A 13,921-nucleotide genomic window follows, 5' to 3' on the forward strand; every position below is an offset into this window, starting at 1 on the left:
GCGACCATGACTTCTAATACGAGATCTTGAAGACCCAAGCGTACTGATCCGCGCTCTTAACCGCCTCACTGATCGTCAGCTCTAGACTCCTATCTTCGGTGAGCCGGCTCGGCACCACCGCCCCAGACATGTTCCCGCCTACAACCGTCACTTGGTCTCCCTCCACGTATGGCACCGGTGAGCTAAGCACTAGCGTGCTGTTCGGTGCATAGAGCGTCGAGATATAAAATGCATCTGGCGTTTGCGTGAACCGAACCGCTTGCCCCTCCTCAGGAGTGACATACCAATACGTCGTGTTGAAGATAGCCTCCGCATGGCTCTTAATCCACTTCCCCGCCTCTCTCAAATTCCTCTGCTCTATCTCGATGATTGTCCCATTAGCCGTGGGGCCCACATCTAGCAGGAAGTTCCCGTTCTTGCTCACGATATCGACTAGACTCGTCACAATACCCTGCGGTGTGAGATACGCATCGTCCGGCGTAGCTCTATTGTACCCGTAGCTGAAGGGATCTAAGCCCAGATTGCTCTCCCACTTACGCGCCTGCACAGCATCGTACCGCGCGTATTCAGGCGTATCGAAATCACCGGGCGTCCCGCATCGATTATTGGTAAGCACTTGCTTCCCCTGCGCCGCCATGTCATTGAAGTACTCAGACGCGAAGAGCGCAGTCAGATTCGGGCCCCCGATATCGCACCACATAATCTCAGTCCCCATGTCCGCCAGCGTGCGCATCTCAGGGAGTATTACATCCGTGACGTAGTCGCCCACTGGCACGAAGCCCGTGTACGGCAGCGTCTCATTGGTGAATGGATTCGTGGCGTTGCCGCCGGGCCAGGAGCCGAAGCCGAGGCTTGCGTAGGCGGGGCTGAACCATTCCGGGAGGGAGAAGTACGTTGCTTTGTGCAAGTGGGGCTGGTATTTGGCTGCGGCGTCGAAAAGTTCTTGGAGGAGGTTGCGGTGGGGGAACTGCGCCACGCTGGTGCGCTTGGTGACGTTTGTGGGGAGGTCGAAGAGCGCGTAGCCGTCGTGGTGCTTGGAGACTTGGACGAAGTAGTTGGCGCCCGCGGCGGCGAAGAGATCGACCCACTCCTTTGGGTCGAACGCGGATGCGGTGAAGTTCGCGATGAAGTCGTCGTACACGACGTCTGGGCCATATGTCTTGAGATGGTAATGATATGTGTCGGTGGACGTGTTGGGGCCGCCGTTGAGGTCCCACCAGTACCACTCCGCGTAGCCCTCGTTTGGTGACACATTTCCCCACCCGGGGACGCTGTAGACGCCCCAATGGATGAAGATGCCGTACTTTCCGTTGCTGTACCATGGTGGGGACTCGTGGAGGTAGATGCTCTCGAAGGTGGGTTCGTAGGCGGAGATGCCGTAGGTTGCGTTGAAAGTGTAGTTTGTCTGAACTCCTTGGCCCGAGATCTTGATGGTGGCTGGGCCGTTGGTGCCCTCTGCTACGCCGTCATTGTTAACGACGCCAATTTGAACCCTTGACTGATCTCCCGGACGCAGGCGTTTGATAGCACCTGGTTTCACCGTCTTGACTCCGTCGGATTCCACCGCAACCTGCACGCTGTGATCGGCCAGAACCCACTCGGTGCCCACGTTGTTGATGGTCGCCTCGTAAATCTGTGTCTTGTTCGTGCCTTCGAACCACGTATTTGTAGACCGTGCAAACTGCACATCTAGTGCTAGCCCCTCGCCCTTCGCTTGAATTAGCGACACCGCGAAGACATGCAGCGTCGTCTCTTGCTCATCCCCGCCAACCCCTGTCCCCGAGCCTGCTGTAACATTAGGTAGCCGCAGGCTCGTGAGCTCCTTTGTTGCATCCAACCAGGTAGTGCTCTGGAAGATCATTGTCTGGTTATAGTCGATGCTCTTATTCGTCAGCAGGTAGGGAAACACAATGCTACCGCCGTAGGGGTATGGCCAGTCCCAGAACGGGTCGACAAGCACAGGGATGGATGAAGAGCTGCCGTCGGCGTAGCTCGCGTTGAAGAAGCCTGTCGCGATGCCCGTGTCGGCCGCTGCGAGCACATGCACGCCAATGTACCGGCCGCGTGGGATATCGAGTTGCTGGCCCTGAGCAATGACATTATCCTTCCCGTCACTGCCTGGAGTGTACTGAGGAAAGGTGAAGTTGACCCCGCCATACGTGAAGTTTTCCGCGGGAACAAACTGCGCCGGGTAGCCAAAATGGTTGCCGTCGAAGTCCGCTTCTCCGGGCGTCATTCCAAAGGCCTTGCTATTCCTGAGCGACGAGATGTTTATGGGCAACGATGAGCCGGTGGTGATGCTGTCTTGGACCATCTTCGGATCGACAACGAGTTCGAATCCGGCGGCCAGAGTGGCGAACCCGAGCGCCGATAGTGAAACGCCCTTCATTCTTTCCGTTGGCATGCGCGGTGCTTCCGAAAGCCAGGTTCGGAAAACTTATCGTAAGGAAGGGAGCCCTTGGATATATATAAGCTCATATCGTCATGCAATTCAGCCAGGCCAGGGTGGCTGTCGGTGGACGATCTCCACGGGGAAATAATAGCACCATTCGGATCTCGCGGCGACGTTCGGTGGAATAACTATGGGTACTGCAATTGTTCTTACAATTTCCGGAGGGAAGTTCGCAGCGGCGGTATCGGCGATCTTGCAGAGCGTGTTGATGACGGGAGGTGATATCGGATGTTCCTGCATGTGCGGGGTGCGGGGTTGTTTGTGGGAGAGCCCGGAGTCTTCTGTACCGAGACAACTAACTAAAGCCGTACGCGGTGCGATGACAGTAAACAGTACTTGTCTCTGCGAAGCTGTTCTTAGCTGCGATTGTTTTACCGTTGGGCAGAGCTAATGGCTGGTTATATGCATCGCGGAGATATACGGAGCCGTGATGTCATATGCGTACGCTGTGCTCAGAACTGCGCAGCGTTGGTCCCCACCGGCCGACCACGCATGCATTTTGGGCGCGTAGTCCGACAGCCCTGGTCTGGCCTTCATCATCTATGATGCGTACTGTCTTCAATATTCCGCGCGGATGTCTGCTGAATACATAATGTACGAACACAAACAAGGGCTTCACGCCGCTTAGCGCCCCTGTCACTTTAGGGCTCGTAATGCTTTCTGAGGCTAACGAGAATAGGCAGGTGTCACTAAGATCATCAGCTAACGAGCACCAACTGCAACGCTCTCAATAACCATGTAGCTGCTTTATCTTGCAAGATAAGCCTTCACTCGGTCTTGGACCTGCATAGGCGGTGTACAGGTACTACTATAGATATCCTCGTCGATGGCTCCTCAATTTGCAACGGCAGCACGTCGCTTGCGATGGCTCTCCTCGCTTACCTTCTCGTTTTGATCGTCGCCGTGGTCGTGCCTTTCGTTGCGTCCGTGTGTGTGCCGGACGTCCCGCAGAAGTTGCTCGCCGATCCGGCAGTGCTGCAACACCCAGCAGTCACTTCAGCGCTCGAAACAATTGAGCAGAGCTTGAGCGAACTATTCATTAGTACCACTCGCGATGGACTGAGCTTCGCAATCGTACGTTCCCATCGCCAGGTCTCAAGAACGGCTTGGGACACACGGTTTACCATTCGTCGCTAGGTGCACGCCTCTACACCCGAGAAAGTCTTCGCATTCAACAATGGCACCCTCAAGAACAACGAGACTTTTCTGAGCAGTGCCGAGAATGCCGTGACAAGCGATTCAATATTCCGCGTGATGTCCGTCTCGAAGAGCTTCGCGGTATTTTCAGCACTGCTCGTGGAGAACCTCAGCAAGTTGCATCCGAGTTTGCTTCCAGGATTGACGTTGGATACGCCGGTCCGACTCGCTCTCCCGCAGTTTGGACTGCCTGCGGAAGACTGGGAGGATGGCGGACGGGATATTACTCTACGCATGCTCGCAAGCCACAGTGCCGGAATCCCGAGAGAAGGATATAGCACGGACTTCAATATGGTCACGGGGTTGGGGAAAGCCGATGCTGAGACGATTGGTGCTGATTGGGCCGGAGCTACGCCTGAGGGGGTTATTGAAGTCGTTCGGAAAACGAATCTCATGTTCGCACCTGGCCAAAGAGCAGCGTGTACGTAGAACACACTACACTTGAAGATACTGAGAGAGACTAACTTACTAAAGATTCAAACGCCGGCTTATCGATCCTGGGAAGTGAGCGCTCCTCCTTGATCCATATCGGGCCTACGAACTTACGCACTCTCTAGGTGCAGTCGTGAACTATTACAATAACCTCACGGGCTCTGACTTGATCTGGAGTCAGCTTACCATGAAAGAGGTCTTGGCTCCGCTTAACATGACGCATAGCTTCTTCGGGCCCGTACCACAGGATCTGATACCTGATGTCGGTGTACCCGGTGGTGAAAACTGGGCGGATCTCTTGGTAGGAACTGGCTACGACCCCGTAGCCGGGATGTGGGTAAGTTACACCCTTTCGTTCAGCATAGTCCGCGAATAGTCAATCACAGACCCCTCATCCAAACACAGACTTCGGCGAACGATCTCACTAAATATCTCCACAACATATGGCTCCGCCCCGACCCCCCACCCCTCATCACCGTTCCACAGCGTCGCCACTCACTCAAGCCCGATCTCGCACTCCCAGACGGAAAGCAGCTCGTAGGCGCCGGATGGGAAATCGATCTCTTCGATGTACCAACCGCCAATAGCACCCCAGGAGCTAACAAGACTTACTACACCTACGGCAAGTCTGGAGACGGCGGAGGCTGGCACGCTTGGATAGACATCGTTCCAAACCTGGGCTACGGCACTGTCATTCTCTCGCAGCAGTCTGCGTTACCGGACTACATTCCCATCTCACCGACCAGCATACGCGACTCCGTGCAAGCCTTGCTTATTCCAGCGTTCGCTAAAGCGCTAACCGCTCGGATGGGGGAACGGTTTGCGGGATGGTACGCGGACGGCCGCGATGCAGGAGAGATGTCAGAGGAGGTACAAACTAATGGCACAAACACAACTACGTACGCGAAGACCGAGCTCCAAGACCAGATACTGTACTTGCGCGATCTCGTCATCAACGGCTCCAGTGCGCTAGAGGGTCTAGACCGCCTGGGTTGGACCGCGGACGATCAATCGAGGTACTTCTCCACTCCGGCAGGAGTTGCGCTTACTCCTGCAGAAGGCGCAGGTGAGAATGCGCAGTTTGGCTCGCGAGCTCAGGTGTGGAGGATGATGCTGCCGGGTCTGGAGGTGTGCGACTGGTTTGATTTTGATGGGTAAGCGGTTTCGTAACGTGAAGGATGTGCGAAATAAAGCTAATACATGGGATTGAATAGTTATAAGGACCAGAGCGGTTGGTCACTAAGTAAAGTTGTTCTGGTTGAGAGTGAGAGTGGGAATGGTGTTGATTTGCATTATCCGCCGTACGACATCGTCCTCTCTAGAGTGAGGGGCTAGATGAAGATTGCCTCCATGATCTAAATGGATATTTGGGGAGCCTGCGCGGTTCACCCTCGGCCCCTCAGTTAAACACCCTAGAGCATTGCTACATCACCATAGCCGGATGACGACATCGGCTTTCCCGACCGCATCGACCCGATACGTGCAGTCAACCAATTTTCTCGTCTCAAGCCCCTAGCACCTCCGCAGGTCGCAATCCCGCTGACATAGCGCTATAGCAAATCCAAGTACTCGACTAACTCTCCGACTTCAGCGTCCTCCAGGTTGCGGAGGTCGTTGAGAAAATCCACTACACGCATCACCGCTGGATCCAGCACATCTACCTACATAGGTAGCCGCCGTCCCACCATGAGGGATCCTCATCTCAGGGCTCATAACCTAGTCGAAGGCTCAAGCCACAATAGTAGAGATACTCTACCAATTCTCCGAATCCATTGTCCCCAAAACGGAAAGTTGAGTAGACATCTCCCTGTTGACTGTTGCATTGAATAACCACATTTTTCAGCCCTCCTAGCTGCTCCAGTCTCGCACCCTTCTCCAACCAACCGAGAATATGGAGCGTGGGGAATAGAATGGTTAACGTCTCGAGGGAATTCGGCAATAGCGCCGGTGGTTCAAGAGGATGCCAAGAAGCGTCCGGCTTGCCGTAGTCCGGTCCTAAGAGGAACTCCTGGGGAATGGTAAGTGTCTTCAGCTTAGTGAAGCCTGCCAACGATATAAGAGGCTTGATGAATTGAAAGAAGTAGGTATCAGTGTCGCTGTAGTGCCATATCCTGAGTGTTTCGAGAGTCCCAGAGATCGATTGCAGCCGGTCGAGAAACACCGACATATCCCCTTGACTTCTTTGGTGGAGGAAGTCTCTTGGTGCAGAGTAATATGGATCGACCCAACCGGTGTTCGTGAAACAGATTGAAAGTTGTCGAACATTTCCGAAGTTTTCTGATGTGATAAAGGTAGGGTCGAGAGATCGCAATGGCCACGAGGAACGTAAGTATGGGAGCAACAACGAGGTTGGGACATCTAGTTGAAGCGACGATATTCTTGGTTGAGTGTACGTTGTTGGCGAGTTGAGCCTCATGCCGGTGAGGTCGGGGCAATGACAATCGCGGCCGATCTCGAGGCTAGCTAAGTTTGGGAGCTTGAGCCAGTCAGCGTTTAAATATACCCCGAGGAACTTCAATTTCGTCAAACTGCGCAGCCCTGCGATGCTCGGCAAATCCAGCAATACAGATAGAGGTTTGTTGTTCTCGTCAGGCCAATAGACCGTATCTAGAGAACCAAGTAAGGACGAAGCACCATGTCGCAGGTATCGGTTATTATCGTGGATGCTTAATTCGTGTGTCAGGCCACGATGGCTTATCAATTCGAGCTCCAGTTCTAAAAGACGAGGCACGAGGGAGAGGAGGAGCCCTCCCCAGGCCGGCCAATTGCCCTCGTGTATGAGTTGCATCCAAAATGCGGCTCGACCGTTCCGCTTGCCTCCAGTGGGCAGCCCTTCAATGATTTTGTGAGCGGCATCTAGGTGGAACTCATGCGGGGAGATCTTGTAGTAATCGCTGCCGATGACGACGCGGAGGAAGCGAACGTGATGTGCTAGATCAGGTCGGTCCAAGAGCGTGCGTGTGAAGCGCATGAATATGTCCAAGGCCCCGATATAGGAAATGCAATAATGTTCCCAGAGAGCCGGGGCGGTGTATAGTGTTTCTTGAGCACTCGGACGAAGCGTGCGGCACGTGAGGCAGAGTGCGTACAGTGCTCTACCATCAACATACTTCCAAATTTCGAGGAACAATTCGTCCGGCAGCGATAAGAGGCTTGTCATTGCAAGTTAGGTCGAGGATGCGATGATCGAGGAAACTTCGAGGCAGAGTTGTGCTGTCTAAGTGTGGGTAGTCGACTTTAAGGTTAGCAGGCAGTTCTACTAGTGCGCTATTGAGTTCGGTTTTACGTGGGGAGCTACATTATATAGAGAGGTCCGCAGCCACACAATACATGCTCTACGAGCAACATAGTATAGGTACTATACCCAGCGCCTGTATACACAATAACAATCCAATAGAAAGACACAATACTACTGTCGGGTGCGGCGCAGTACGTAAACAGGACTCCGCTACGCTTGCGAAAAGCCGACAGATGGATGACGCGATTTCTTGACGAACGGGCCGAATAGGCTGCTGCTGCTGCTGCGCGCGATAGTTCGGCGGAGAGTTCGTAGAAGAAATTAAAATCGCTGTCGTGAAACACTAAAAGATGACCAGAGCTCCTCACTCGGGAGTCACGTGCTAATGACGTCACCCCTCCGAGCGGAGGACTACTAGTGCGCTATATTCTGCGTCTGCCAAGCTCTTCTAGATATGGACAGTGCCCCTTGGCCCGACGTTTCGAAGAGTGAATTGCAACCTCACGTGACACATTAACACTGGAAAGGCTGTATATTGAACTCATCTTAACCAAAACTTTCACTATCTTAAAGTAACTAGTGATGATTGGTTTTCGACATTTATTCGGTATTGCGCCAGAATTAGATGCCTTACTATTAGACAGATGGTAAGTATTGACGCATGAGACTATGGGAGAAATGTCCATATATATACTACCCAAGGTCACGTATAGTAGTAACCATATCCGACAGCAATCAATAATTGCAACGTCCAACTGATAAAATCATGAGACATTGCCTGAGACCGGTAGGGTGCATAATTAGTTTGCGTAAACTTTTGAAATATTGGAAAGCGTTCGTGTTGGCTTCAGTTATTCATCGCATCGATAGCTTTCGGATGTTCGAGGTAGGAGACTTCAGCGTGTTGCGATCTTTAGATGTTAGAAAGACCCAATGCGGCCCTCTTCGAAAGCGTGAATTAAGGTAACAATTTCATTGACAATGGTTAATTAAAAGCCCTAATCATTGGTACTGCAAAGCAATCGCTCGAGTACAAAAGGACTGCTCTCTTAGGAAGCGAAATGATGAAAGGTGATCTACCGACGATAACTTGATCTCGAAATGTGTCAAACACTCCTATGCATGAATGTGATTTTCGTTGGGAAGATGAAGTAAATAAATTCCGAGGGTTTGCAGCTTTCTCCCAAAGTACTACTTAACCTGCCTGCGCTGCGACGCAGTGATGGCTTCCAATGCAATGCGTGCAGCAGTGACGATAATCTCCAGGTGCCATATCGCCGCAAAGACCTATAGACGTCAGCAATCCGAGCTTCATCACACTGGCGGATAAATCCACTTACTCCACGAGGGCAAGCAATGTCCAGTGCAGAAGGTCAGCTCCAGGTCCGTCTCAGCCTGGCAGCTCTTCACCTGGCTGCCTGCCGGCGGGATACCCTGGCCCCACGCAATGCTCTGGCAGGACGTATCCGAGGGCTGAACGATCATAGTCCTTCCAGCGAATCCATCCCCGAAAACATCGCTCATATCGTACCAGATCGTCTGGCCATCCAGGTTGTACGCGAATATCGTTTGGCTGACGTTTGGCTGGAAGAGCCCGTTCTCCACGGAGGTGATCTTGATGGCAATGCCACCCGACTTTGGATCGCGATGGAACTGCTCGCTGTAGGACTGATCAAGTCCGAGCGTGACTTGAGGTCCGATCTCGCTGCCGACAGACCAGAGATAGATGGGGGCGTCGCACTGGTTGGTGACGATGGCACGGCCGACAGCCTGGGCACCGGCGATGAGGGAGAGAAGAGTGAGCGAGTTGAAGATCATCGTGATGAAGGAGTGTTGGAGCAACTGTATGAATATTGAGGGTTCTGGTGTCTATGATCTAGATCTCTATGGGTGCTAAGCAGCAAGCCTCATCGCTCATTTATACCTTGGACCAATGACTTAGCGTACGTAGTACGAACTCTTTCCAAGGAAACACCCCGAGCTCGATATCATCCAAGACTTTCGATATATTGTTCACCTCTGCCGATGAGCCTCATTTGCTAAACGACACGAGCCGTGTACATCGATTGGCCATCTATTTTCGGCACTGGGGATCTACGCGAGATGATACGAAAACCGGTATCTCGGATCGCGCGCGATCGCATCCAGCTGCCGTTGAATGCGAGGCCGACTTCCGAGCGTTGGTCATGTGGTCAGCGCATCTCAGCTAGGCGCGTGAAGATCCGAGTTCGTCTTCGATGAGGTGATGAGGTGATGCGAATATTTCATCACGCGAGGTCTGATGAGGGAAGAGGCGTGAATGTGGCGCCCGTTCTTTGGTGTCACAGGCCGATGCGCCTGACCGGCTTTCTCACTAGGAATAGAGTGCGGGTGCGAGAACTATTGAGACCGCTTTTGTTGTCAAGGAATCGTCTTCGGCACTCCAGGCGTGCGGGGAAAATGCGACAGCCACGTATTTTGGCTCGTTCCAAACCCGTTCGACTCATCCGCTGCTCGTTTTGGGTTGATTCCGCTCTTCCACTCTAGTGGTGTTCTGTGGCTGCAGGTGGTCCCTTGTTCTTCGCCGCCGCAGTTCCGTATCCAAGACGCCATTGGCAAACGAATCGCTGGGCCTTGAGGAAACATTGGTATTACCTTCGGCGGGATAGCAGCTTGAATCGTCGACTTCGCCGTTCGTGCTGCGTCTACAAGCCCGCCGATGAGAGCTGCGGGCCCTACGTACTCGTGTCCTTGAACACCAGGGCACGGCTCGAGATGGTCATGACGTATATATATATTCCACTGAGCCTTCGACGATGGAGGAGAAGGATTGCTCCATGGGCTCCCCGAGTTTGATTTCGGCGTTGCCACGGGGGTGGTAGTGAGGCGGAGCTTGCCTAGGTTGATAGCAGCTGTCTCGTAGGAAGCGGTGTCGTGTTCGCCCTTTAAGGTTGGGTGCTCCATTGGTAGCTGGTGAGTTACCGTTACCGTTGCCCCTGCGGGATGTAGGGAGTGGCGCTAGTGTTTTTGGGGCAGTTGGCGTCGTCCGTCGTCCGTCGCCGATATTTTGGTAGAACCTCAAAGCATTATATGTACTGGAGACCAACGCGCCCAGTATGCCAGCCGCGAGATCGACGGCGCGCAAGAACCGAGGCCGTATTCATTGTAGGGAACGACGGTAGAGAGTAGCCGGTGCAAGTCGTTCAGGCAGGGATAGATTAACGTGGTTCCGGATAGCGACGACCGGCTGGAATCGAGTATGCACTAATGTCGAGCTCGTACTGCAAGCTAAGACAGCTTCTCCTCGTTAAACTTGCCGCATCTCGCAGAGACAATGATGAAGAATGAAGGACTTACTATAGTGGGGAATCCAACAGAGAACGGGACGGTGGAGCTGAATATATATACCTCTCCGAATGCCAGAGTGGAAACGATCTGCGACCTCTTCCCCCACAAACTCGCGTTGTCTATATACCCTTTCAGGCCGTGGATTGCTTCAGGTGATAGCCGGTTTAGAAGGGATTTGCGCTCCGTTTCAGCATAGGTATAGCCGTCGTCGGATGGCTGTATAAATATCCGGAGTGGCCTATGGATCGGACCCTGCGCCTCTGCAACCCGACCTCACCCTGACTGATTGATTTTTCTCGTTTTGAGTCAGCAACCTATAGAGGTTATGCTAACTATGCCTCCGCGTAAAAGGACTTAAAAGAAGCCAAAATTAAGAGAAGAGAAGAGCGTATTACAGAACCACAGGGAGATGGCATGAGTCGACAGAAAAGAATGGCTCAGGCGCGATGACGAGGGCGTAACCTACCGCGGACCATGAGGATGCCATCGTTGACATCAGGAAGTGGAAAGAGGACTGGATCCAAGAGCTCTTGAATCTGGAGAGGAGGTAGAGCAGCAACGGCATGTAACCTAGCTAGCAATACGCTGCCAACTGTGCAAAGACTCTACCTCACCTGTATGTTATTAGCACTATGACCTTTTTAGAGATAATGTGCTATGGGATCACATACAATAACGGCGGCATAGTAGCGCCGGAGAAATGCCTGTCCGCCTATGTATCGCCAGGGTCTTATATACAAGATGCTCGGCAGGTTCTGGAACCCATCCTGACAACATCTGACAGCTCGGTGTAGGGGCTTATATAGGAGGTAGACTAGGTTGGAGACAGTTTTGACCTTTACCGCAGCTCTCGGAAGGTCTGATCCGATATATATAGGATCGCGAAGCTGTAGTATACCTAGGTATGAGATGCGAGGATAGATGCCAAGGTTGGGTGGTTTCTGAATGATTCCGGGCTGTCTTCTCGGATGGTCTTCTTTCGCGCCTTTTTATGTTGAGGAAGGGAGGTATGCTGTCCCGTTAGTCTCGCGTCAGATAGTCTGGTTGCGTATAGTCAGTAAGGAATTTTAAGACCGATGCCGAGGAGTATATAGAGAGCGCAAATTATCGTTTGCCGTTGGAATCCTCGCCTAGTAACCCAGCTCTAGCTCTTGCGGAAGTCGCGGGACTAGAGCCACGTCGATGGAGACATTGGGGGCGGGGAGAGAGCGTTTGGTGACGCATACGGAGACGGTAGAGCTGGCCATTCTTGCCCTCCTTGCCCTCCTCGCCCTCCTCGCCCTCCTCGCCCTCCTCGCCCTTCTTGCCCTTCTTGCCCTTCTCGCCCTTAAATGCCCCAGCCCGCCGCTCCAACTCGAGAAGCCTCGGGTGCTCGAGGAGATGGAGAGGCCATTAATGCTCGGTACCTAGGTAACCCCAGTACAGGCGTCTTGTTTCTTCGAAAGGCCTTAGTCCACATCTCGGCGTTACAGCAGGCCTGAGAAACCTAGGAATATAGGGAGGGAGGTGAAGGAGAAGCGAGCAGAGGCGTCGGTACACCGTAAGGTCGAGCGCGTACATATACGAGGAAGCAAATTTCCGCTGTCTTTTCCTCCTCATTTGTAAATCGCGAGTGACCAGTATGAAAGACGTTGCTTTTTCTCGAAGCGCGCAGGCGATTTGATCATCTGGAGCATCTGGAGTTCGCAGGGCGGGAAAATCCTCCCGCCAGACGAGGTCTTCTCCTGCGGAATTCCTCCCGCTCATTCATCCCCAGACTCCTCCACGCTTCATGGCATGGCGCAGAGCACGTATGCGTCGGCCACTGGTGCAATGAACTAGGCGGAAGCCGGGCCTGCTTTTCGGCACATTAGTTAGGTTTCTAGATGAGAATTTAGGGGGACCTTACCCGGGGTGAGAAGGTTGCGTTGCCCACGAGCAGCAGCTCGAGCCGACGCTATCAATGCTTGCTCTCCGGGCCTTCGCTGATTGTTGCACGAATGTGCCGGTATATATATATAGAATTGGGGAGGAAAAGGATGTCAGCTCGTCATACAAGTCTCTTACGTTCCTGGAGTGACTGGTGATTGCGTTCCAAACCAATAGTCGATGATATCCGCCGTGGGAAAAATGCCCTCAGCGAGCCAAACAACACTATCCGCTCTGTGATTAATCCAGAGCACTCTCCCAGACCCGCACCGCATCAGCTCGACCTACTCGATGACTAGCGCGGGACATCCACGTTCACGATATCGCCGGTGCAGCCCATAAAGCAGGAAGTCGAAGCGGCGGAGCAAACTTCCTGCTACCAGCCATCAACCCGTGAACCTCCCAGAGCCTGCTCCTCAGCTATACATACCGTCACTGTCCTCGGCTCTACGGAGCTAGTCGCACCAGGGCCGCCGTGGATCATCACGACTTCGGCGAACCAAAGGAGGGATCCGACGTGAGCTGCCCATGTCCCTGCTGCTAGCGACCCGCGGAAGCCAAAGACATGCCATCTCCCGCTCCGCCAGCCATCGGGCGGGAAGAGAGCGTGTATATATATGGAGAGAAGGGGGTGTAAAATATATAAGGAGGGAAGGGGGTCTGAGATCTATACTGAGGAAAGAGGGTATAAGATATATAAGGAGGGAAGGACTGAACTCCAACCGCAGGTGTATCTTCCCCCAAGGGACTGAGTAAAGCCCAACGACGAAAGCAGCCCAAGATCTCACACCGAATGAAGGGCGGGCGCTGTAGGAAACCGCCCAGTTGGGCGTCTGGCTGGGGCTGGGAGGTACCAGGATCGTTGTGAGATGGAATTGCTTGCGCGGAGCGATGGAATGGGGGATGTCCTGGTGGATGAAGAGGCGCGGCGTGTTTGTCGACGTTGCCTCTCTATTCTGGGTCTATCGTCGCCTCCAGGGCTGTTATATAATGTCGCAAAGAAGGCGGGCGCTGCCACCTCCTCAGTCCGCGTATCGGATAGGATATATTGCAGCTTCGAGGAGAACACCGGCAAAATTCGTGACGTCCGCGCTACAAGAAGAGGAAGAGGTCAGTCTCCTGCGCCGATATATTGCGCAGCAAGCTCCCAGGCTCAGACAACTGCTCCCTATACGCTGGATCGTATTTGGGGTCTCTAAGAGCGTCGACGAGCTCCAAATAGTCCTCTTCGCGGATCGTTAATTCGCGGCTCGTACGTCCTGTTGGGGCCGCGTCTTCTGGCGTTAACGTCGTATACTATACTGCGAGGACGACTCTAAACACTGCCAGCGGAAAGAATAGCTGTAGCTGCTTCCTGCTCTATCCTT

At 53.2% G+C, this 13,921-nt stretch overlaps 5 protein-coding genes across 5 annotated transcripts; 1 reads left to right on the forward strand and 4 right to left on the reverse strand.

Moving 5' to 3' along the window:
- Positions 1-13: 13 nt before the first annotated feature.
- On the reverse strand, positions 14-1,861 carry BU26DRAFT_538682 (glycoside hydrolase family 29 protein; the record flags this gene model as incomplete). Its single annotated transcript, XM_033831468.1, has 1 exon — positions 14-1,861. One exon carries the CDS (start codon positions 1,859-1,861, stop codon positions 14-16), a length of 1,848 nt encoding a protein of 615 aa, XP_033686699.1.
- A 1,458-nt stretch (positions 1,862-3,319) lies between these two features.
- BU26DRAFT_538683 (beta-lactamase/transpeptidase-like protein) lies at positions 3,320-5,416 on the forward strand (the record flags this gene model as incomplete). Its single annotated transcript, XM_033831469.1, has 6 exons — positions 3,320-3,526; positions 3,590-4,070; positions 4,124-4,153; positions 4,207-4,418; positions 4,487-5,235; positions 5,296-5,416. The coding sequence occupies exons 2-6, from the start codon at positions 3,707-3,709 to the stop codon at positions 5,414-5,416; spliced, it is 1,476 nt and encodes a 491-aa protein (XP_033686700.1). The 5' UTR covers positions 3,320-3,526; positions 3,590-3,706.
- Positions 5,417-5,783: 367 nt separating this feature from the next.
- BU26DRAFT_561508 (uncharacterized protein) lies at positions 5,784-7,241 on the reverse strand (the record flags this gene model as incomplete). The annotated part of the gene is made up of 1 exon (XM_033832917.1): positions 5,784-7,241. One exon carries the CDS (start codon positions 7,239-7,241, stop codon positions 5,784-5,786), a length of 1,458 nt encoding a protein of 485 aa, XP_033686701.1.
- A 1,111-nt stretch (positions 7,242-8,352) lies between these two features.
- BU26DRAFT_548519 (uncharacterized protein) lies at positions 8,353-9,197 on the reverse strand. The gene is made up of 2 exons (XM_033831947.1): positions 8,660-9,197; positions 8,353-8,606 (listed from the first exon to the last, which is right to left on the reverse strand). Exons 1-2 carry the CDS (start codon positions 9,135-9,137, stop codon positions 8,515-8,517), a joined length of 570 nt encoding a protein of 189 aa, XP_033686702.1. The 5' UTR covers positions 9,138-9,197; the 3' UTR covers positions 8,353-8,514.
- Positions 9,198-9,719: 522 nt separating this feature from the next.
- Positions 9,720-11,331, reverse strand: BU26DRAFT_502318 (uncharacterized protein; the record flags this gene model as incomplete). The annotated part of the gene is made up of 6 exons (XM_033826628.1): positions 9,720-10,294; positions 10,406-10,562; positions 10,656-10,906; positions 11,113-11,182; positions 11,261-11,276; positions 11,318-11,331. 6 exons carry the CDS (start codon positions 11,329-11,331, stop codon positions 9,720-9,722), a joined length of 1,083 nt encoding a protein of 360 aa, XP_033686703.1.
- Positions 11,332-13,921: the final 2,590 nt, after the last annotated feature.

This window comes from Trematosphaeria pertusa, assembly GCF_010094035.1.
Source record: "Trematosphaeria pertusa strain CBS 122368 unplaced genomic scaffold BU26scaffold_4, whole genome shotgun sequence".
NCBI lineage: Eukaryota > Fungi > Ascomycota > Dothideomycetes > Pleosporales > Trematosphaeriaceae > Trematosphaeria > Trematosphaeria pertusa.

What these genes read in the sequence shown, in the direction of transcription:
- BU26DRAFT_548519 (XM_033831947.1), bottom strand. Translation starts at nt 9,137, where the DNA reads ATGATCTTCAACTCGCTCACTCTTCTCTCCCTCATCGCCGGTGCCCAG. An exon ending in ACATTGCTTGCCCTCGTGGA is followed by an intron (nt 8,607 to 8,659) that starts GTAAGTGGATTT and finishes TGACGTCTATAG; the next exon opens with GTCTTTGCGGCGATATGGCA.